Source organism: Crocuta crocuta, unplaced genomic scaffold (assembly GCF_008692635.1).
Source record: "Crocuta crocuta isolate KB4526 unplaced genomic scaffold, BGI_CrCroc_1.0 scaffold415, whole genome shotgun sequence".
NCBI classification, from domain to species: Eukaryota; Metazoa; Chordata; class Mammalia; order Carnivora; family Hyaenidae; genus Crocuta; species Crocuta crocuta.
The window spans coordinates 1,700,457-1,724,169 of record NW_027531525.1 but is presented as its reverse complement, the minus strand read 5'-3'; the positions used below and the strand labels follow the sequence as shown (position 1 = coordinate 1,724,169).

General features: G+C 43.3%; 1 protein-coding gene across 1 annotated transcript in view; it reads left to right on the top strand.

The window, feature by feature from the left end:
* The window catches only part of THEM4 (thioesterase superfamily member 4), a 79,389-nt gene that overhangs the window by 37,134 nt on the left and 18,542 nt on the right, over positions 1-23,713 (top strand). The window contains 2 exon segments of the mRNA XM_077772614.1: positions 21,202-21,251; positions 21,387-21,573. Of these exon segments, the coding sequence (XP_077628740.1) occupies positions 21,202-21,251; positions 21,387-21,573 (237 nt within the window).

The window sequence follows — 23,713 nt, the reverse complement described above, 5'->3', positions numbered from 1 at the left end:
TGAGTTCTGAATGTGAAACTAATCGTGGTATCCTACGATAAAACCACATAAGGCACATTGGTCTGAGCTTTTCTTGTAATAGCTTTACCTGGTTGTTAGATTAAGGGTAAAACCAGCCTCACAGGATGAGTTGGAAAGTTTTCCTTTCTCTCCAGTTTTCTGGAAGAGTTTGTGTAGAATTGGCATTCTTTTTTTCTTAAATATTTGATAGAATTTACTAGAGAAGCCATCTGGACATGGAGTTTACTTCGTGGCAAATCTTTTAGCCACACATTGAATTTCTTTAATAGATACAGGGCTGTTCTGTTTATCTATTTCTTCTTCAGAGTTTGTACTTTGGAGTTTATACTTCAGAGTTTAACTTCTCACTATCTGCCTTCAAGTGGCATTATACCACTGCCGACACCATAAGAACCTTGCAGTAAGTACTTCCATTTCTTCCCTCTTGGCCTTTATGGACACTCTTTTGATCATGAATTTTACTTTTGCAAATGTTAAAAACCCGACAGTACATTGTTATTATTTTCTTTTAAAAAGTTTTCAATAATAAGAAAAAAATCTATTCACAAAGTTACTGTTTCTGGTGCTCTTTGCTCCTTCGTGGAGATCTAGGTTTCCATCTGGCCTCATTTTCTTCTGCCTGACTTCCTTTATATTTCTTATAGTGTGGGTCTATGCATGTAGTGTGGGTTCTTGTGGTGTATAGTGTGGTTGTGACTTCTTCCAGCTTTCATTTGCCTGATTATGTCTTTATTTTGCTGTTGTTTTGGAAAGATTTTTGCTAAGTATTGGGTTCTGTGTTGACAGTTAATCTTTCAGTATTTTAGAGATATTGTGCCCCTGTATTCTCACTTGCACTCTTTCTGAAGAGAAATCTTACATCACCCTTATCTTTATACATGAGGTGTCTTTTTTTTTAATGTTTATTTTTGAGAGAGAGAGAGAGAGAGAGTGCGTGCAGGGGAGGGGCAGAGAGAGAGAGAGAGAGAGAGAGAAAGAGAAGCTGAAGCAGGCTCCAGGCTCTGAGCTGCCAGCAAAGAGCCCAACACGGGGCTCGAACTCATGAACCTCGAGATCATTACCCAGTTACTTATTCGAAGAGCAACCCAGGCATTCCTACATGAGGTGTCTTTTTATTCTTGGATGCTTTTAAAATTGTCTCTTTATCACTGTTTGTTGTTGCTGTTTTGGTTTTGTTTTTTGTTTTTTAGCAAATTGGTTATGATTTGCCATGATGTAGTTTTTTACATATTTCTTGTGTTTGGGGTTCATTGAGATTCTTGGATCTGTGGATTTATAATTTTCATCACGTTTGGGGAATCGTAAGCTGTTATTTCTTCAAGTATATTTCAGTTATCTCCCCTCTTCCCTTCTTTTAGGGGCTCCAAATATTTGTATATCAGGCCACTTAACGTTGTCTCACAACTCATTGATGCTCTTTCTCTTTCCCAATCTCATTTTTAAAAATCCCTTTTCTTTGTTTTGTTTTGGATAGTTTTTATTGCTGTGCCTTCAAGTNGTGGATTTATAATTTTCATCACGTTTGGGGAATCGTAAGCTGTTATTTCTTCAAGTATATTTCAGTTATCTCCCCTCTTCCCTTCTTTTAGGGGCTCCAAATATTTGTATATCAGGCCACTTAACGTTGTCTCACAACTCATTGATGCTCTTTCTCTTTCCCAATCTCATTTTTAAAAATCCCTTTTCTTTGTTTTGTTTTGGATTGCACAGTTTTTATTGCTGTGCCTTCAAGCTCACTAATCTTTTTCCTTCTGAAATATTTAATCTGCTGTTAAATCCCATCAGTGTATTTTTCATCTAAGACATTGTAACGTTTATCTCTAGAAGTTTGATTTCAGTCTTTTTAATATCTGCCTATGTCTACTTAATCTTGTGAATTTACAGAATACATATATATATATTTAATGTCATTTTATGTCACTTCTGATATCTAGGTCAGTCCTGGGTTGGGTATCTATGTCAGTCCTTTTGATTGGTTGGTTGATTTTTCTCCTCAATATGGGTTAGATTTTCCTGCGTGTGTATGTCTGGTAATCTTTGATTAGAGGAGGAAGAACTGAATGTCCAACATTGTGACTTTTACCCTGTTGGGTACCTGATAGTTTTGTATTCCTGTAAACTTTCTTGAGCTTTGTTCTGGGATACAGTTAATTTATTTGGAAACAGTGTAATCCTTTGATCTTTTGGAGTCTTGCTTTTAAGATTCCTTAGGGAAGTCTAGAGTAGCATGTATTATAGGGCAAGGTTCCTCAACCTCAGCACTACTGACTCCTGGACCACATGGCGCTTTTTTGTCATCCTGACAATTTGAGCATCCTGTGCATTGCAGGATGCTTACTACTATGCCTGGCCTCCCTACTAGATGCTGGGAGCACCACACTATTAGTCCTGATAGTCAAAAATTTATCTCAGGTCATGATCCCAGGGTTGTGGGATTGAGCCCCACATCAGGCTGTGCACTGGGAGTGGAGTCTACTTAAGATTCTCTCTCTCTCTCTCTCTCTCTCTCTCCCTCCCTCCCTCCCCCTCTCCCTGCTCTTGTGTGCTCTCTCAAAAAAAAAAAAATTAAAAAATCTTTTTCTTTAAGTATGTGGCTAGACATTACCAAGTGTTTCCTGGAGGAGGGGAGCAAAATGACTCCAGGTTGAGAACCATTGGTCTGGGGCTAATTATTTCCAACAACTGAAGAAAGACTATCCTATGTCCAATGAACCATGAGGATTTTCAGTTTAGCTGTTGGGAACACGCTGTCTTCTGGCCCCATGTGAGTGTTGGGCAATGTTTCCCGAGTCTCTCCACTGTTCTTTTCCCCAGCGTGCTTGTGGCTGTTCCTCACACACAGGCATGTCAGTACTCTGAATACCCTCCCCTGATCTCCAAGATTTTTCCTCTTGTGCCGGTCTCTCCTCCCTGGTACTCTCCCCCACGGACATGGCCACCGTGGGCTCCCGTACTCTAGCCTGTGTTCCCCTCCCCGGTGCTGCAGCCTGGAATCCCTCTTAAGTTCATTGCAGGGCACCCTCCTACGATCTCAGTCTCTCAGGAATCGCTGTCCTTTATTGCCTGACGTCCAGTGTCTTAAAAATTGTTGTTTCATATATTTTTTGTACATGTGTTGTTCTTCTTTTCAGGTGGAAGGAGAGTGTTCTTTAAGGTGAGAGAGTTTTGTTACTGCATCTTGGCCTCAAGCAGATTCTTTAATTTATAACTTTGAACTGGGTGCCTAGTTTCCTGACAACCTCCCCCCACTAAACTTTTTCATTACATTTTTTAAAGTTGTGAAATTAGGCCTTTTTATAAAACAAAAGCTAGAGTGAACATGAACATGTAAGCTATACTGAACTTTATTTTTTACGTTTCTTAAATGTTTATTTATTTTGAGAGAGAGAGAGAGAGACCTTGCATGTGTGTGAATGAGGGGAGGGGGGAGGGGAAGAGGCAGCGAGAGAGGAAGAGAATCCCAAGCAGGCTCTGTGCTGTCAGCGTACAAACTGACTTGGGGCTCGATCTCATGAACTGTGAGATTATGACCTGAGCAAAAGTCAAGAGTCAGATGCTTAACTGACTGAAACGCCCAAGGGCTCTGCTACAGTGGACTTTGGATTTTCTTGAAATTTCTTCACAAATCTTCACATTTCCCCATGTTACCATAATATCCCCTCTCTGCCAAAATGTGATAAAGTATAACTAAAATCATTTAAGAGATACCTTAATGAACCATGAACACAACTGAATTTTGACTGGATCTCAAACTTACATTTCCTGGTTAGAAATTTAGGAATCCCTCTTGACCTCTCCTTGTTCCAGACTCCTCTCCCCATCCAGTTAGCACATACTCTTGAGTTTACCTTGTAATCCAGTTGTCTTCATGTTTTTGGTTTCATGCTAGGATGACCTTAAAATAATTTTGAAAAATTGTGTGTTCTTGGAGCANTGCTGACAGCTAGCTCAGAGCCTGGAGCCTGCTTCAGATTCTGTGTCTCCCCCTCTCTCTGACCCTCCCCTGTTCGTGCTCTGTCTCACTCTGTCAATAATAAATAAAATGTAAGTTAATAAATAAATAAATTTCACATATGAGTGAAATCATGTGGTTACTTGTCTTTCTTGATTGACTTATTTTGCTTAGCATCATACTCTCTGGCTCCATCCAGGCTGTTTCAAATGNAGCATCTGACTCTTGATTTCGGCTCAGGTCATGATCTCACGGTTCATGAGATTGAGCCCCATGTCAGGCTGTATGCTGACAGCACAGAGCCTGCTTGGATTCTTTCTCTCCCTCTCTCTCTGCCTCTTCTGACTCATGTGCGCTCTCTCTCTCTCTGTCTCAAAATAAGTAAAGGAAATGTAACGGGGGAAAAAAGGAGAACTATTATCATATGTCTTAAAGTTCTCATATGTCTTAAAGTTGGTATTTAAATTTTTCCTCATGAGGCGCCTGGGTGGCTCAGTCAGTTAAGCATCCGACTTCGGCTCAGGTCATGATCTCACAGTTTGTGAGTTCAAGCCCCGCACTGGGCTCTGTGCTGACAGCTCAGAGTCTGCTTTGGATTATGTGTCTCCCTCTCTCTCTGCCCCTCCCCTGTGCACTCTCTCTCTCTCAAAAACAAATAAACATAAAAATATAAAAATAAATTTTTCCTCATAAATTTAAATAGTTGCAGGGTTTATTTATAAATTTTTGTGTATTGTATAATGAATATATACTTTAGATGTATTTTCATCAAAATCTTGAGGGCTGCAGATTTAGCTCATTTGTTTTGGAAATAGTTGCCATATGAACTAATTGGCAAAATCAGTCCTCACTGGAGAACCAGCCAGCCAAATCGATCAGATTTTCCCTGAGAAGTGCCATTTTTCAGCTCAAAAAATGGTGTTAATATGCATCCCTTTGATAGACCATTTCACTTCTGAATTTTAAGTTAAATTCTGAACCTTGCATTTGTACTTTACCTGAGTGGCAATAAAATGCTGCTTTGGGGGCACCTGCATAGCTCAGTTGGTTAAGCATCTGAATCGTGATTTCAGCTCAGGTCATGATCAGGTTCATGGGTTCGAGCCCTGCATCGGGCTCTATAGTAACAGCACAGGGCTTGCTTGGGATTGTCTCTCTCTCTCTCCCTCCCTCTCTCCCTCTCTCTCTCTCTCTTCTTCTTCCTCCTCCTCCTCCTCCCCCCCTGCTCATGCTTTCTCTCTGTCTCCATCTAAAAAGAAGAAAGAAAAGATGCTGGCTTTTAATGTTTCTTGCTGAATTTCTCTCAGATTTGCTGTCACTAGACTCTTCCCTATGAGGGATGCATTCTTTTTCATTTTTTGTTTTAATTTTAATTCCAGGGTTGTTAACATACAGCATTATATTNTCGGATTGTTTTAGTTCTGTGAAAGTGCTGTTGGTATTTTACATTCAATCCATAGATTGCTTTGGTAGTATAGACATTTTAACGATACATGTTCTTCCAATCCATGAGCATGGAATGTTTCCATTTCTTTGTGTCATCTTCAATCTCTTTCCTCAGTGTTTTAGAGTTTTCAGAGTACTGGTCTTTAACCTCTTTATTCCTAGGTATTTGATTATTTTTGGTGCAATTGTAAATGGGACTGTCTTCCTAATTTCTATTTCTTCTGCTTCATTATTAGTGTGTAGAAATGCAACAGATTTTCGTACATTGATTTTGTATTCTGTGACTTTACTGAATTCATTTACCAGTTCTAGTAGTTTTTTGGTGGACTCTTCAGGGTTTTCTATATACATGTCATCTGCAAATAGTGGAAGTTTTACTTCTTCCTTATCAATTCGGATGCCTTTTATTTCTTTGTGTTGCCTGATTGCTGTGGCTAAGACTTCCAGTACTATGTTAAATAACAGTGGACATCCTTGAGTTGTTCCTGACTTTAGGGGGAAGAAAGGCTTTCAGTTTTTCCCCATTGAGTATCATGTTCACTGCGGATTTTTTTTTAATTTTAGGCCTTTATTATGTTGAAGTATATTCCATCTAGACCTACTGTGTTGAGGGCTTATCATGATTGGACGTTGTACTTTGTCAAGTGCTTTTTTTTTTTTGCATCTATTTAAATGATCATATGGTTTTTATCCTTTCTCTTGTTGATGTATCACATTGATTGATTTATGGATATTGTACCATGCTTGTATCCTGGAAATAAATCCTNACAATTCTTTTTTTTTTTTTTAATGTTTATTGTTGAGAGAACACAAGCATGGGAAGGGCAGGGAAAGGAGGACAGAGGATCCAAAGTAGGCTCCACGCTGATATCAGTGAGCCCAACGTGGGGCTAGAATTCATGAACCACAAGATCACTATCTGAGCCCAAGTAGGGCACTCAACCAACTGCGCCACCCAGGTGCCCCAGTGGTTCAACAATTCTATACATTACTCAGTGTTCATCACGGTGGATAAGTGTACTCTTAATCCCCATCACCAATTTCACCCATCCCCCCACCTCTCCTCTGATAATGATCAATTTGTTCTCTATAGTTAAGAGTTTTGTTTCTTGAGTTGTCTTTTTTTTCTTTGCTCATTTTGTTTCTTAAATTTCACATATCNATCATGATTGGACGTTGTACTTTGTCAAGTGCTTTTTTTTTTTTGCATCTATTTAAATGATCATATGGTTTTTATCCTTTCTCTTGTTGATGTATCACATTGATTGATTTATGGATATTGTACCATGCTTGTATCCTGGAAATAAATCCTACTTGATTGTGGTGAATGATTTTTTTAATGTATTGTTGGATTCGATTTGCTAGTATTTTGTTGAGGATTTTTGCAACTATTTTCATCAGAGATATTTGGCCTGTACTTCTCTTTTTTAGTGATGTCTTTCTCTGGTTTTGGTATTGGGAAATGCTGGCCTCATAGAATGAATTTGGAATGTTTCCTTCCTCTTCTACTTTTTGGAATATTTTGATAGGAATAGATATTAACTCTATTTTATTTTTTTATGCTTACTAATTTATTTTGGGAGAAAACACGTGTGTGCACACAAACCAGGGGTGGGGCAGAGAGAGAGTAGAGAGAATCCCTGGGCTGACAGTGCGGAGCCTGACTCTGGGCTTGATCCATGACTGTGAGATCATGACCTGAACCAAAATCAACAGTCAGACACTCAACTGACTGAGCCACCCAGGCACCTTTTAACTCTTCTTTCAAGGTTTGCTAGAATTCTCCCGTGAAGCCATCTGGTCTGGGACTTTTGTTTAATTTTTTATTTTTTATTTTTATTTATCTTTGAAGGAGAGACAGAGTGTGAGCGGGGGAGGGACTGAGAGACAGGGAGACACAGAATCAGAAACAGGCTCCAGGCTCTGAGCGAGCTGTCAGCACAAAGCCCGACACAGAGCTCTAACCCACGAACCATGAGATCATGACCTGAGCTGAAGCCTTACAATTAACCAACTGAGCTACCCAGGTGCCCCTCCATGCTCTCACTTTCTAGCTGCAGGTGTCTTTGGGTCTGAACCGAGTCTCCTCTGGCAACATATAGATGGGTCTTAATTTTTTATCCACTTTGGCACCACATGCCTTTTGATTGGAGCATTTAGTCCTTTTATATTCAAAGTAATTTTGATACTACATATTTATTTCCATTCGGTTACTTTGTGGTTGTTTTTACAGTTTTTCTCTTTCTCTTGCTCTCTCTCTTTCATGGTTTGCTGTCTTTTTTTAGTCATATACTTGGATTCTTTTCTCCTTATTCTTTGAATATCACTGGTTTTTGATTTGTGGTTACCATTAGGTTTTTATATAGTGTCTTCTGCATATAGCACTCTATATGAAGTTGTTGGTTGCTTAAGTTTAAACCCATTCTTTACTCCTTTCCTTTACCTTTACTCCTTAGGTATATGGTGCCGTTTACATCCTTTTATTTTGTGACTCCCTTGACTCATTTTTACAAATATATTTTTACTGCTTTTGTGCTTCCTATTTTTCATACTCTCACTTATGGTCTTCCTTTCGTATTTCTTGTGGGTCTGGTTTAGTGGTCATGAATTCCTTGGTTCTTGTTTGTCTGAGAAACTCTTTACCTCTCCTATTCTGAACGACAGCCTTGCTAGATGAGTATTCTTGGTTCCAGATTTTTCCCTTCCAGCACTTTGATTATACCCTGCCTAGGAAGGATACATTCTCGAACTGTTTCTGCAAGACAGTGCACCAAAGTGACATTCTTGATGGTGAAGGGAGCAGGCTGGTGGGGAGGCAGGTGGTAAGATGGGCAGTTAGAAAGAGGACTGCTTCAAGCAGACGCAATTCAGGTGAGTGATGGCTATGCTGGTGTAGTATCTAGGGTGTTGGGTGGTTTTCATAGTTATTTGAACCAAGTGGCCCTGGGGAGGGTTCTGGCCCGAGTGGCCAGGCCTCTGCCTTTGTATTGTCTATNTTTCTTTTTTTTTTTTTTTTTTTTTTTTTTTTTTTTGGTGTTTGGGTGTTTTTGTTTTTGTTTTGTTTTTTGCCTTGTCATTTTCTAACTGTCATATGTTCTGGTCACATTGGGTCCTCTTTCAGGGACTACCCCAGATTCTTTCCTGCCTCGGGCCCTCTTGTATATCCTTCCTCTGCTGGCAGTGGTCTTATCCCCAACTCTTCACCTTGCTAACTCCAACTAATCCTCTGGTGTCAGCATAATTGTCACTTTCTTAGTGATGTTATGCCCGAACCGCGAGTCCCCAGAGACCTCCAAGGAGCCGGCACGGATACAAGAACAAAAGGGTCTTTATTACAAGCTCGAGCAGGGGCTCACCTGTCTCCCGCGCAGCAGCAGCAAGGTGGAGCCCCGAACAGTGGCACGCAGGGTTTTTATGGTGGAAGGGCGGGGGTGTTGACGTGCACACGTTGTACGTTTTGCATCATTACATAAGCAGCAATCATAACTGTGCAGTACCCATAGTAACAGCATAGTAACAGTTTTGACCATTCAGTATCTGCAAGGCATCCGTTACATTTGGCGGGACCCAATCATGACCTTTGAGAGTCTTTTAAAATGACCAATTATGAGGTGGGCTCAGAGAATCTACATAAGGCTCCTGCAACCAGTGATTGATTGGCAAGTTTGTACAAAGTAACTACCAGCAGCTCCCCACCCTGACTCCTCTCCAAGACTACAGGAATGTTCCACATTTCTTTTGATTGGCAGATCCAAGGGCAGTCCAAAGGTGGCTTCAGCTGAGGCTTTTCCTGGAACTGGGACTACGTGCAGCCTGAGGTTGTTTCTAATGGAGGACTTAATTTCAGGCTCCTCAGTGACACCTTCCTCGAACAAGTGTGTCAGAGGCAATGCTAGGGGCTGTACATCCAGTATTTTATTTAATCTGAATTAGGTCCTCATGACGTACTCCCACAGTAGCTGGGACTTTTCCTGTCATGCGTTTAGTACAGTTTGTAACTAACTATATATTTGTGTGTCTGCTGCCTCCCTCAAGGGACTCTGCTTTCTCTGGGTCTCTGAGCTCATCCCTGCATCTCCAGTGCCTGGCACAGTACCTGGCAGATCATGGCACTCAGAAAATAGCTGCTGAGTGAACAAATAAACAGGAAACATTTGGAAAGAGCCTGGGGGCTCTTTTCCTCTATCAACCCTCCTCTCTAGATTTTCTCATCAATTCCCATGGATTTGAACACTATGTGTATGCTGACACTTCCAACTTTTTATCTCTAATTCAAAGCTCTCTTCACTTAGTCATTAGGATAATTGTGTGGGATAACCATTATTACCCCTATTATACAGATGAAACACCTGGAGAAAATTATATGTCCTGGTGCTATCATCAAAGGGAGGATTTCTTAGATGTTAGGATACATTCCCAAGAAGGTTCTGCTATGTCGTTCTCATCACAGAGTGCTTGGTCAGTCTTTTTCAACATTGCTTTTGTCGATTTCAGAATTAAAGGCTCCCCATAAGATTTGTTATGGTAAAGACACCTGGACTGATGGATCCGCCCATGCTTTTATTTTTTTTTTAAATGTTTTTATTTATTTCTAGGAGAGAGAGAGAGACAGCGTGAGCAGGGGAGGGTCAGAGAGAGAGGGAGTCACAGACTGAAACAGGCTCCAGGCTCCGAGCTGGCAGTCAGCACAGAGCCCGACGCGGGGCCCGAACCCACGAACCGCGAGATCATGACCTAAGCGAAAGTCGGACGCTTAACCGACTAAGCCACCCAGGCGCCCCCCGCCCATGCTTTTAGATGAAGACTCTGGTAGTGAATGGGGTCCACTACTCTAGATACACAGCATTCTTTACAGAGTTGTATTTTAAGAAAGCTTATTTTTGCCTTGATATGCCATGACTAATTAAAAGCACCATTTGTAAATACTTATAAACACTCAACGCAGAATGATTCTAAGGCACCAACATGTGACTAAAGAAACAAATCTACTTCCATATTTGTGGGATCGCTGTAGGCCATACTTCCTTTACTACGGTATGAAACCATTTAGGATTAGACACTAGTCCAAATGCCTTAAGAGTCTTGAAAAGGACGGATGTAGTAGGTTACCAGTGAAACTGTCTATGTGTAAAACTGCTTCTTTGTGCTGCTCCTGGAGGCTAGACTTCAGAGTGGTGGCGTGCCTGCCGCCATTGTAGCTCCCGGGCGGCTGGGGCCCCTGAAAGAGCCGCGCAGACACCGGGCATCCGCGCCCCTGGCTGGCTGGAACTCGAGAGGGAAGGCAAGGAACTAAAAACTGGGAAATTAGCCTGTGAGTTCGTGTTTCGGGTGACGAGCCATAGAGGGACCCGGTTTTCCTCACTCCAGCGGGCTCGGGCTCAGAACACCCTGCGGGCAAGCCCCCGCCCATGCGCGCCAGCCTGACCCAGAGAAGGAAGCAGCGATTCTGACTCCGCCCCCAGAGCTCGGCAGGGAGCCTGGAATCGCCCGAGGGGGTTGCCTGGGACGCTGTGTCTAAGGCAATTTCAGCGGGGCGCGCGGACTGGGATTTGGAGATTGGAACTGGCCTGGGTTGAAGAGTGCAACCAACTTCGGCTGCGCCCCCGGTACGGGGAGTTTACACCCTCAAAAGAGCGAGGTGCAGCTCTTGGTTCAAGAAGGGACTGGAGCACCGTCACTCTCCTCCCCACAACCGCCAAAGCAGAGCACCCGCCTGAGGCATTGGATCACGCCACGCCCATCCCTGCCTGAGAGGGCTACCTCAAGAAACAAGCTAGAGTACACAAGGTGGAGAATCCCAAATATCACTACAAATAGGAAACTGTCCATGTGTAAGTCACTAACTCCCTTAGCAGGCGAAGTCTGAGTTAAGTCTTGTGAGGCAGATAGGAGTTGGCCCAGCAGGTGATCCAGAGGTCTGTGTGTAAACACCTCTCAGTTGCTTACTAAGTCCTCGATTTTACCAAGGCTTTGACTGGAATGTCATATTTGAGAGACATGTATAGACTCAGATATGACCAGACAGCTTTAAGGAACTAAGGTTGACTTTATGAAACATGGAGCCATAAAGCCCTTGGAAATGTTGGCCGGATACCTTGCTTACAGAGTTCCCAGCAGCCTCCCCAGGTGAGTAAACAAGGTCACTTCCTGGCAGGTGCAGGACCTCAGGATATCTCAGGGACCTTGTGAAGAGGAATTTGCCTAATTCTACAGGTACTGCAGGCCTTTGTGATGGCAAGTATTTGGCCTGGCTTCTGGCCCAGGGAGGCTATGAAAAGTTCAATCTGGAATTTCATTACAAAAAGTTCCAGCAAAGCAAACTTTAAAAGATCCTCATGATCTATTGCTATTCTTGATGAGCGTATTAAGTACTTAGGGCAGGTTTGTTAAAACTGGACTTGTTCTACAAACACATTGGTCTCGATTTGGCTATCTCTGGAAATGGGAGTTTTTAGAGTGAAAAACTATGTTTCAACAACGCACTGTTATGAATGTTAAATTCTAGTTCTGTCTTTAAATGTTTGTTGTTTGCCTAAACTAGACAACTTTAGATAAACTTCAGAAAAACTGTCACAGTATTTCATGTGTAGACAATCTTCTGTGCTTATTATTCTGTGGGGATGAAAATAAGACCCCATGGGTCCATCACTCCAGAATTAAGGCGGCCAACTCCGAGATGCCCTCGGCCTGGCAAAGTGACTCAGTCTGGTCAACCCGCTTAAAATGACCCTCAAAAAGACGCTGGCCCCTGAGATCTTCAGCCCTGCTCCAGCCACACCCGGGAAGCCTGTTGGCCTGCGCATGGCAGAAGCCTGAGGAATCAGCGTGTGGACCAAGTCCGGGTGCTCAGATGCAACTCTGCCAACCTTGCTCCTTACCAGTGTCATGACCCTGATCTTGCTCCTTACTACTGGACGAATAGAGGCTGCCCCACAAACTGGTCATCCTGGCTCCCTGCCCCGGCAGGGCCCCTCCTTTCCAGAATTTTACTTGTGACCGTCGGCCCCTGTACCCTAAACACCCTGGTACACTTCACTGAAAACACCGTTGCTCGCCAAACTGCAACACACACCTTAGCCCTCGAGGGTACCAACCCCTAGTGCTAAAGGGTGATGCCTACTGAAAAAGATTTTTAAAAGGAGCATCAGAGGGGGGAATGTTGGGAAAATAAAGATATGTACCCTAAGATGGCCGACGGGACTCACAGAAGCTCTAGTCCCTAGTTTAGAGACTCCTCTCCCGGGTTCTTCTTCCTGTCCTGCTGGCGTGTGCGCCAAATTCCTACTAATGCAGAATGTGGAAGTAACAGATGATAAATTGTCCCTCATGCTTGTGCTCAGGTCTCAGCCCTCTGGAGAAGGATCTCCTCTGAGCCTGCCAGTGTAAAATAAAACTCCGATCCACCAAGATCTCCAAGAGCCACTTGGTTTTTCCGCCAGAGATCCAGCTTTGTTCCGTAACTAGCAGTGAACAATCAAGGACTGACGTATATACTGTGATCGTCCATGAGAAATACTTCAAGATAACTACAGGCATACCTCAGGATATTGTACAGTTCCAAACCACCACAATAAAGCAAATACCACAATAAAGCAAGTCAAATGAATCTTTTGGTTTCCCAGTGTACATAAGTTATGTTTACAGTACCCTATAGTCTATTAAACATACAATAGCATTATGTCTAAAAAGAGAGATGTACATAACTTAAAAATACTGTATTGCTAAACAATGCTAACCATCACCTGGGCGTTCAGGGAGTCATAATCACGGATCACAGTGATGAGGGAGCAGAAGGCAAGCTGACAGGCCGCAAACACCCCCCACCCCGGGTGGGAGATGTGCGATACTCCTGGGGCACTCCTGGCTCCCCAAGAACAAAGGAAAGGGGTAAACAAATGGTTAACTGATAGAGCTCATAGTCCTGCAGGTGATCAACAGATCACCATAACAAATATAATAATGAAAAAGCTTGAAATATTGCAGAAATACCAAATGCAACAGAGACATGAAGTGAACAAATGCTATTTGAAAAATGGCACCAATAGGCTTGCTCAATGTAGGGTTGCCACAAATCTTCAATCTGTAAAAACACAATTGCAAAGCCCCATAAAGAGAATCACAAAAAAACAAAGCAAGCCTACACGGCAAAAGACGTACAAAACTCACATTACAAAACATTGCTGAGAGAAATGACTTAAATAATGTTTTAATGATTTAAATAAATGGGAAGATATAACTTGTTCATAAGAACACCCGCTGATGAAATACAACTTATTCATCAGAAGACTTCATTTGCTGAGATGTCAATTCAAAATCCCAGCAGGTTTGTTTGGGTTTTTTTTTGGTAGATATTGACAAGCTAATTCTAAAATTCATATGGAAATGCAAAATAGCTCTAGAATAGCCAAAACAACTTTGAAAAAAGAACAAAGTTGAAAATAATTTTGAGACTATAATTATGAAGCCACAAGAATAAAGACAGTGTGGTATTAGCATCAAGAAAGATAACTAGCTTGGGGCACCTGGGTTTCAGTTCTGGTCATGATCCCAACGGGTTCCTGGGATCGATCCCCATGTTGGGCACTGTGCCGACAACATGGAACCTACTTGGGAATCTCTCTCTCCCTCTCTCTGCTCTGAAAAAAGAAAGGAAAGAGAGAGGAAGGAAGGAAGGAGGAAAGAGAGAAAGAAAAAAAGAGAGGAAGGAAGGAAGGAGGAAAGAAAGAAAGAAAGGGAAAGGAAAGAGGGAGGGAGGAAGGAAAGACAAAGTAAGTTAGTTAACTAGCTCAATGGCACAGAATAGAGTCCAGCAAAAGACCCAAGGGTATATTGTTGCAGGATTCTCGCTCAGAGTTGTGACACCGAGACTTTTCTTTCCAGGAGGCAACTTTATTTTGCCGGCACCACTCAGTTGGGTTCGTACCCAAAAGAACTGAGCGGCCCACATCATATGGCATAGGGTTTTTTATGCATTTTCTATTTCTTTGTCTCCCATATATGGTAATACACATAAACATGTAGTCTGATTAAGTTGTTTCAGTTTACAAGAACATGGGGGATGTAGGCAGCTGGACTCCTATCTAGGTGACCTTGAAGTCTTCTCTTCTCTCTTCAATTTTTTTCTTTCTCCTTAGGGAGGGGTTCCTACTACATACAGATAATCAATTTTCGATCCAAGTGCAAAGACAACTGAATGAGGAGAGCTTTTCAACAAAGGATGCTGAAATAACGGGAAACCAGTTTCATAGATACTAATTGCTTCCAAAAAAATGTAGAATGGGGGCTCTCTCAACTTAGCACCAGGCTCAAAGCCAAGTATATTTATCTCTAATAAATCTTTCCTGATAATGGTCCCTCCAGTTCCACTATGTGAGTCGTGACAGAAGTGTGTTGGTGGGAAAACATCACATAAGGAGTATGTGCTGGGGGTTACGTAATTTTAATAACTAGCTAGTAACTTCTAAAGTCTTAAGACTTCAGGACTTACTTGGACTGTGGTATTTGGTAAATATTCAATAAAAGGGAACGAAGAGGCGCTCATTTGCAGTGAGTGAATACGCCCAGGTGGTGTGACTGAAAGTGGATGTTGGGAAGGTTTGTGCCTACTATTCCCACCACACAAATAGGCTAGAGGTAAACCCCAAGAGCACATAGTAAAATAATTAGGAAGTTACAGTTTTCAGTATCGAACACCTTCGTTTTAAAAATAATTTATTTAATTGTAAGGCGAAATAACTTAAATTTTAATAACGGCAGTATTTAAGGACTGGCTAGCCAAATTCTGAATTTTTAAGTCTGGTCCGGTGGGCCAGCGCCAGCACACCACGGGCCACCACAGGCCCGAGGCGGGCGGACAGTTTACTAAGGGAAGTACAAGGTAACCTTGACTCGGTACCCACAACAAACAGATGAAGAAACAGAGGCCATGTGCAACTGAAGAGTCCATACCTGGTGTCACGTGGGAAGGGTTGAGCTCAGGTCTCCAAAGCTGGAGACCAACACATGCCATGAGTTTCTCCGTCTGAATAAAGCCTGACTTGGAACTTTTAGTTCTGCCCCGGGCTTTAAGGGGGCGCGCAACGAGGGGCAGCAGAAGACGCAGAAAAGGAGCATTTTAAGCGTATAAATGCCCTTTTAGCCGCAGAAGGCTGTCTACAAATCAGTACCGACCCGATCCGGGGACGTGTCTGCGCCTACAAGACCTTAGTCCTACAATCCCTGTGTGCACTCCTACCTGCCAAGTGGCCTAAGTCTTCTTGGGTACTCGAGCGCGCAGACATCAGAAGCGCGAGGCGGAAGGGCCCGGGAGCTGCAGGGGGGATGGGCGNGTCGGGGGCGACCCGGTGAGGACCATTGCGCCGCACTGTGGATCAACCCGCTGGCCGCAGAGTAAAAGCTAACGTCAGCCCGGGTTGTTAGCGTCGGTGTTGGCTGGGGCCGCCTACTTACGGTCCTGAGGTTCAAAGCCGGAGAGGGACAGGGAGGGGACTCCCGGTATGAAGCAGCGTGCAGAATGCTGGACTCTGGTTTTAGGACGGGGAATCCCGCTGCTTCTGATACCAGTAGCGAAGGGGTCACGGTGCGGGCAAGGTCACACAGCAGGCGAGTGGTCGAGTTCGGGTCTGACCTAGCAGTCCGGCTCCTGAGTGCCACATCCTTTATTCGGTCGCGAGAAGAGCGGTGTCTCTCCCTAGGAGTTCATCCTAGTCGCCTCTGCTTGACAGAAAGTTGGTGAGGTTGGTGTAAGAGTAAAATGAGGTAATATTGCTTGTTCTGGTGTCCCTGTGTTTTGCTTCACTGAATAATCAATTGATGCTAATTAAGGCCCAACAATATGCAAGACATTAGTCTCTGATGGTGTAAAGACGAGTAAGAAAACTCTCGATCGAGTTTGGGAGAAAAAGCTGAGATGGGAAAAAAAATGTACTGGGGCCCCTGGGTGGCCCAATAGGTTGAGCCTCTGACTTCAGCTCAGGTCGTGATCTCACGGTTTGTGAGTTAGTTCGAGCCCCGCATGAGGCCCACTGCTGTCATCGCGGAGCCCGCTTGGGGTCCTCTGTCTCCCTCTTCCTCTGCTCTCTCCGTGCGCTCTCTCCCAAAAATAAATAAAACATTTTTTAAAAATTACTATATGCTATAATGAAGGAATCATAGAGGAAGGAACAGCTCTGTATTGGGCAAGAACTTCAAGCTTTCTCGTACCTTTTCTTTTAAAGAGTAATGTGTGCAGGAGCACCTGGGTGGCTCGGTCATTGAGCGAGGAATCTTAATTTTTGCTTAAGTCAGGATCTCAGGATGTGGTATAAAGGTCTGCTGGGCATGGAGCCAGTTTGAGGATTCCCTGTCTCTCCCTCTGTCCCTCTCCCTCCCCTGTTCTGTGCACTCTCTCGCTCTCTCTCAAATTAAAAAAAAAAAAGGAATAATATGCAGATTGGTTATTAACCCAATGCCATCTTTCACTTTGGAAAAGAAAACACCAAGTGCCCCTCTCACAACAACAAAGATAAATTCCTTTCTTTAATTAGTCAATGCCTTGTAATCTGTGTTGAGACTATTTAATAGTAGTATTTACAGGCTTTCTGAGCCTTTTCTTTCTGTTCAGTAACTTAAAAGGAGACACATTAAAAAGAAGCCATAACTTGAGGCACCAGGCTGGCTCAATTAGTAGAGCATGAGACTCGGGTGGTGAGTTCTAGCCCCATGCTGGGTGTGGAGATTGCTTTAAAAAAGAAAGAAGTCATAACTTCAGTTAATGAGTCCCACCTGGAAAATACGTTACCAAAAATCAAGTAAGACATTTCCTCCCCAGAGGGCTACAAAAGGTAATGATTATCCCTAACATTTATCCGTCGCTCATACAGTCTGTGCTGAGAATTTGCAAGTGACTTTACATCAAGTATCACTTAGTTCTCACCCCCTTGAACTGAAACTTTCATTATTTTTATTTTTCACAATATCACACTGTTCATCTGACGACCTAAACTCAACACGCCTCTTATTAAAGTTAATAGATCCACTTCTACTCTTCCCCCTCCTAACACACAAACACCAACAAAACCTCCTTTCTTCTTCCCACCCCAGTCAGATTGGATCATCCAAGGCTCTTCTACGTCTCTTTCCCCATGATCAGCCTCTCCACCTACTTCAACTTCTAACCATATCTCACCTGGATCTTGGCATCAGTCTTTTAATCACTTTTCCTGCTGCTCTACTCACCTTGCAATTCATCCTGTATACCAGAGAGAAGTTTCTAAAACCTAAGTTCACATTACTGCTTTGCTTAAAACTTCATGAGACCCCCCCCATCGTGGAAAAAAGTGTTTTATCATTCAAATGCCACCGTCATGATTTTGAAAAGACTGCCTTTCTTTAATGAGCTTTATCCTGAGGAATAACTTGTGAAATCACATGTATGGTGTGTTATTTATGTCTTTTAATAAGATGCATTTAAAAATACGTAAGTCGTTGTCCTTGCGCCACCTAAAAAATCATCTTTCATTTTGACCTTTGGAAACATTGACTTAGCAGATGAAATCTAAGCTCTGCATCGAGGCCAAAGAGCCTCTGGGGTGTGTTGCATCTGCCACCTTGCAATCCACATCTGGCTTTTTATTTTTTGCACGTTGCATCCGTGAAGACTGAAATACTGGCAGTGCCCCCAAGGTGTCACACGGTTGTGTCACCTCTGTACGCATGTGCTTGGTGCAGCCTTCCCATTCTCTCCTTCGTGAACTTTTTAATCCCTTAGGAATCACTCCCATCAGTGCTCATCTTTTTGAAGTTTTCCCTGAATGTCGCTCCTTCTGTGTCCGTATGTGCTTCTATTAGGGTAGTTTTCACACCCGAGGCTGCAAGCATTTGAGGGCAGAGCCTAAGTCTTCTCTCTTTGTCTTATCCAGTTCCTGGCATAGAACCAAGTATGTAGCAGATTTTAAAAAGTTCACTGCATTTAGTGGAATCCCACACTTCCAAAGTTAAAATCAGATAACAGAGCCCACAGCTGATGGAGTCATTCTAGTTCCTAAAAGCCTTGAATTACCTCTGTCACCCCGTCCTTAAAAGGACGCTGGAACTGATCTATCCTACAGTTGTTTAAGATGAGACGTATGGATGTGCCAAATCCTACACATTCTATTCTCCCTTTTAGTTGACATGTGTTGGTCAGTACATATTTTATCTGTGATTAATTGTATCTGTTATTTCCAGCATTCATGTGCTTTATTTTCATGGGTTTGGTTTTGTTGTTGTTGTTGTTGTTGTTTGAGAGAGAGAGAGGGTACTTGTGTGCCCTTGCAAGCAGGGGAGGGACCTAGAGAGGAGAAAGAGAATCCCAAGCAGGCTCTGTGCTGTCAGCGCAGAGACTGACATGGGGCTCAAACTTACAAACCTTGAGATCATGTCCTGAGCCCAAATCAAGAGTTGGTTGCTTAACCAGTTGAGCCACCCAGACACCCCCAGAATTCAGGTAATTTAAAAGCCACGTGATTGAGACAGGATTCTAAGGAAATAATCCAAAATAGAGAAAAAGCTATTTTCATAATGTTCCAATGAACATTTTCATTTAAAGCAGCCAAAAATTGAAAATACTTTTATTTTTGTTTGTTTTTAAATGTTTTTAATGTTTGTTTATTTTTGAGAAAGAGAAAGAGCGTGAGCAGGAAGGTACAGAGAGACACACACACAGAATCTGAAGCAGGCTTCAAGCTGTCGGCACAGAGTCCAACGTGGGGCTCAAACTCTCGAACCACAAGATCGTAACCTGAGCCAAAGTCAGATGCTTAACTGACTGAGCCACCCAGGTGCTCCTGGAAACACTTTAAATGGTTAAATAAATTATAGTCCATCAATTTAAAAGACTATTTTTCTGCTGTTGAAAATGGTGATAATTGAGATTAAGGACATGAGAAAGTGGGCACTAAATACTTTTAAGTGGTGAGGCAGGAAAAAATAAATTTCTTACTGAACTGCAAGTATATTAAGAAAGATTACATTTAAGGGGCGCCTGGGTGGCTCAGTCGGTTGAGCGTCCAAATTCGGCTCAGGTTATGATCTCATGGTTTGTGGGTTGGAGGCCCTTGTCCGGCTCTGTGCTGACAGCTCAGCCTGGAGCTGCTTCCGATTCTGTGTTTCCCTCTCTCTCTGCCCCTCCCCCACTCACGCTTGCGTGCATGCGCGCGCTCTCTCTCTCTCTGTCTCTCAAAAACAAACATTTTTAAAAGTTTTCTTTTAAAAAGAAAGATTACATTTAAGAAAAGTTGGTAGAAAGACATCCAGATGTTAAGCATTGTTTTTCTTAAGATGGAGAGATAATGGGTGGATTTTTTTTAATTGTTTTTTCTTTCCCAAATTTTCTGAGCTGAGTTCTTTTTTTTTCTTTTTTTTTTCACAAATAGTTTATTGTCAAGTTGGTTTCCATATAACATCCTGAGCTGAGTTCTAAAGAGATGAGCAAATCAAAACCATAGGGAAAAAACAAAGGTACAAATCCTGGGCCAGGGAGTGGAATAGTCTGATCCCACTCACATTTCCTCTGGGAAGGTGATACTTTGTTCAGCCAGGAAGTTTTTAATTCTGTAGAGTTTTTGAGACCGGCCACTGTAGTGTCCCCGTCCAGCCAGGACGAGGTACCAACAGAAGGCAGGTTGGCTGCTTGTCCACAGCCCTGCTGTTTTGGTCTCGGGGTGTTGTCCGAGGGTTGTAGGTAACACTGAATCTGAACGGACGAAGTGGCTGGGAGTCTAATGGCATGGAGTCCATAGCTTCTGTGATCTTCAATGTTCCAAGATTTCTGCCAAAGTCAAAAGAACCAGTTTCCTTTCTCATGCCTGTGACCATTTGCTTTGTTCTGCTCCTCTTAGTAAGTCATGCTCTGTGCCCCTCCCGGGCCCCTGCTCCGGGCCACTTGCTTCCTGGGCACCGGAGTGGCAGTGTTGCTCAGTGCTGCAGGGGAGCAGCCTGGGTGGAAGCCGTGGTTACTATGAACCCAAGCACCTGTCCCCCCAACCCCTTCCTCCCCTTTGTATCTCTTTCTTGGTAATCGGTTCTGTCACTCACTGTGTTACACAATTCAGAAACCTGGGGTTGGTGCCTGTATTTTTCCCCTTCCCTTTCTCCTTATCAAAATGGTCACCAAGGTCTGCTTCACACAGTCGTAATTTTCACTTGGGTTACCTCTAAAATCCTCCACACGGGGTCCTCACATCCGGTCTTGGTCCCTCCCACTATCTTTCATAGGATGCAGATCACATCTTGTCATTTCCCAAAGAAACCGCTCTGGGAGACCTGCAGACACGACCAGTTCAGGCCAGCTGGCTTAGGGTGGAAGTTTCTGCAGCCATGCTCCTCCCCTTTCACTGAAACAAGGCCAAGCTTCTTTTAGGCCTTGGTTTCATCATCTGTAAAATGGGGATAATAATTAGTACCTACTTCATATGGTTGTCTTAAGGCCCCTCAAAACTAAGTCCTTGCTTTTGCATACACTTTTCCCTTGCCTATAATACCCTTTCTAGTTGGCTAATTTCTGGTGGTCTAATCAAGATTCAAGTCCCTGAACCAGCCCGCTGGTCCCCATCTGAGATGAACGGTTTTCCTGTGGTTTTCCCACACTCCAGCTCCTCTGCACACCCTACGGATGACACTGTTTACATGCAGGAAATGTGTGTCCTTCATCACTTTATCTCCAGTTCCTGGCTCACCTGTGCTCAAGGGGTTTCTTTTTAAAAAGGAATCCACAGACCTGGACTTAGTGCTGCTCTGCCTGTAACTACTTGGGTGACTTTGAGCACATCATTCGTCCTCTGTCCGTTGCCGCCTCCCAAGGAGGTTGGACCAGGTAATACTTGAAACTTGCTTCCACTCTGAAATGACAAATTTCTGGGAGGAGAAGTAGGAAAATACACTCTCAGAAAATGCAGTATGTTATGAAATAAAATGCACCTCCCATTTTCTTCATCTCTCTCTCTTTTAGAGGTCATTTTCTGCTGAGGTCAGTCATGTGGACCACTCTCTCCCCAACCCCAGCTGGAGCAAGGACATGAGACTTCTCTTTGACCGGTTCATGAAGAAAAGTGAAGATGGCTCTTGGCAACGTTTGCCTTCATATAAAAATAAATTTTCTCCAAAGGCTGAAGAGCAGATGGAAGTCTTTTTTTCTGGTAAGAACAGCTATTCTTTCATAAAGAATGTTTAAATGTCAGTATAAAATGAAACGGATGGAGGCACTGGTTACTGATGTGAAAATGTGGGGGTTCAGGGAATGAACAGTCAAGAAAGAATTCTTGAGGCATCTTTGGTGCAAAAAGAGTGGGTTTTTTTTATTATTTTAAAAAATGTTTATATATTTTGGAGAGAGAGAACACAAGCTGGGGAGGGGCAGAGAGACAGAGGGAGATCCAGAACCCAGAGCAGGCTCCAGGTTCTGAGCTATCAAGGCAGAGCCCGATGCAGGGCTCGAACCCACGAACTGTGAGATCGTGACCTGAGCCAAAGTTGGACACTTAACCAACTGAGCCACCCAGGTGCCCCACAAAAGGGTGGTTTTATTAAAGCACAGGGACAGGATCCATAGGCAGAAGGAGTTGCACTGGGGTTACAAGGAATGGTTTATTATATACTTTTGAGTTGGGAGGGGGTCAAGGCTAGCCTAAGTCTCTAAGGAATTTGGAAGCAAGGTTTCCAGGACCTTGAGGCACTAGCTGCTGTTAGGAAAAGGTCATTTATTACTGTCTAGTAAAAACTCTTACTGTCATGAGACCCTTCAGGTGTATATCAGGGGGCATATGCTTGGAGGATGATTGTCAACATATATCTTAGGGGGAGGGGGCAGTGAGAAAGGAAATTTCCAAAGGAATTTTTACAGGACCCTGGAGGTCAGGCTAATGTCAAACTAAGGTTGCCTTTTGCCTCTAGCAAAATATTAACATCAAGGCAGCTATGCTCCTTGAGGAAGGTCACTCTGCCTGTCTCAAGTACTTGTCAATGGGCTGTGACTCTTTTTATGACCTGCTAACTTTTAAGAGTCTACCTAAAACCCAAAATGGCTTTGTGTTGGTCAGCTTCTCTCCTGAGCCTTCAGGTACTTGCCTGTGGGCAGTAAAGGTCAGATTGGTCATTAGCTTGGGGTCAATCACAGATGGGGGTCTAGCTGACTGAGGGCAGTCCTTAGTGCTTGAGGAGGTAGTTTTGGTTCCCATGAGGGATACTTTGCCCAGAGGGCTTTTTGCCTCAATTCAAAAATAGGCTGGAAAGAAGAACTTAATCTGGTGGGAAGTTGGAGGTCATTCTGGAGGTGGTTGGAAGTCCTTCGGCAGTCTGTTTCCTGGTTTGCAGTCTGCCTGTCTCTGGGGTATCGTCAGGTATGAAGCCTCTGAGTAGCCAGCCCGCAGCAGGCACTGGTCCACACGTGAGCCATTGTGGTATCTGTGAAGTAACTCTTAAGCGGTTTATCTTCCATTTGCAGGGCTTCAGGAAAAGCAGTTTTGCTCTTAGTGATACCAAGTCAGAAGGGTGGGAGAAAATTAGAAACATTACTGTGGAGGGTCAGAATTGGGTACGTAAGGAAACTAGAAGAATTTAGAATCCAGGTAAGTTTGCGGATAACAGAGCCACAAAGACAAGGAACAGCACTGGGACCTGCTGTCCTCAAGAGTGTGCTGTGGAAACATACTTTTTCTCCCTATTTGGTTTTTGGTTGCTTTTTTAAAAAAATTTTTTTAGGGGCGCCTGGGTGGCTTAGTCGGTTAAGCGTCCAACTTTCGTTTAGGTCATGATCTCGCGGTTCGTGGGTTTGAGCCCCACGTCGGGCTCTGTGCTGACGGCCAGCTCAGAGTCTGGAGCCTGTTTCAGTCTGTGACTCCCTCTCTCTCTGACCCTCCCTTGTTCACGCTGTCTCTCTCTCTCTCTCCAAGAAATAAATAAAACATTAAAAAAAAATTTTTTTTAATGTTTATTTTTGAAAGAGACAGAGTGCAAGTGGGGGAGGGGCAGAGAGAGAGGGAGACATCAAATCTGAAGCAGGCTCCATCAGCGCAGAGCCCAATGGGAAGCTAGAACCCATAAAGCACAAGACCATGACCTGAGCTGAAGTCAGATGCTTAACGCCCCACAGTCACCCATTTGTATCAGAGGTAATCGCAGTAAGACTAGTTTGATTGCAAAATAAGTCTAACCTTTTTTTTTTTAATGTTTTATTTATTTCTGAGGAAGAGAGAGACAGTGTGAGCAGGGGAGGGTCAGAGTGAGAAGGAGACACAGAATCTGAAGCAGGCTCCAGGCTCTGATCTGTCAGCATCGAGC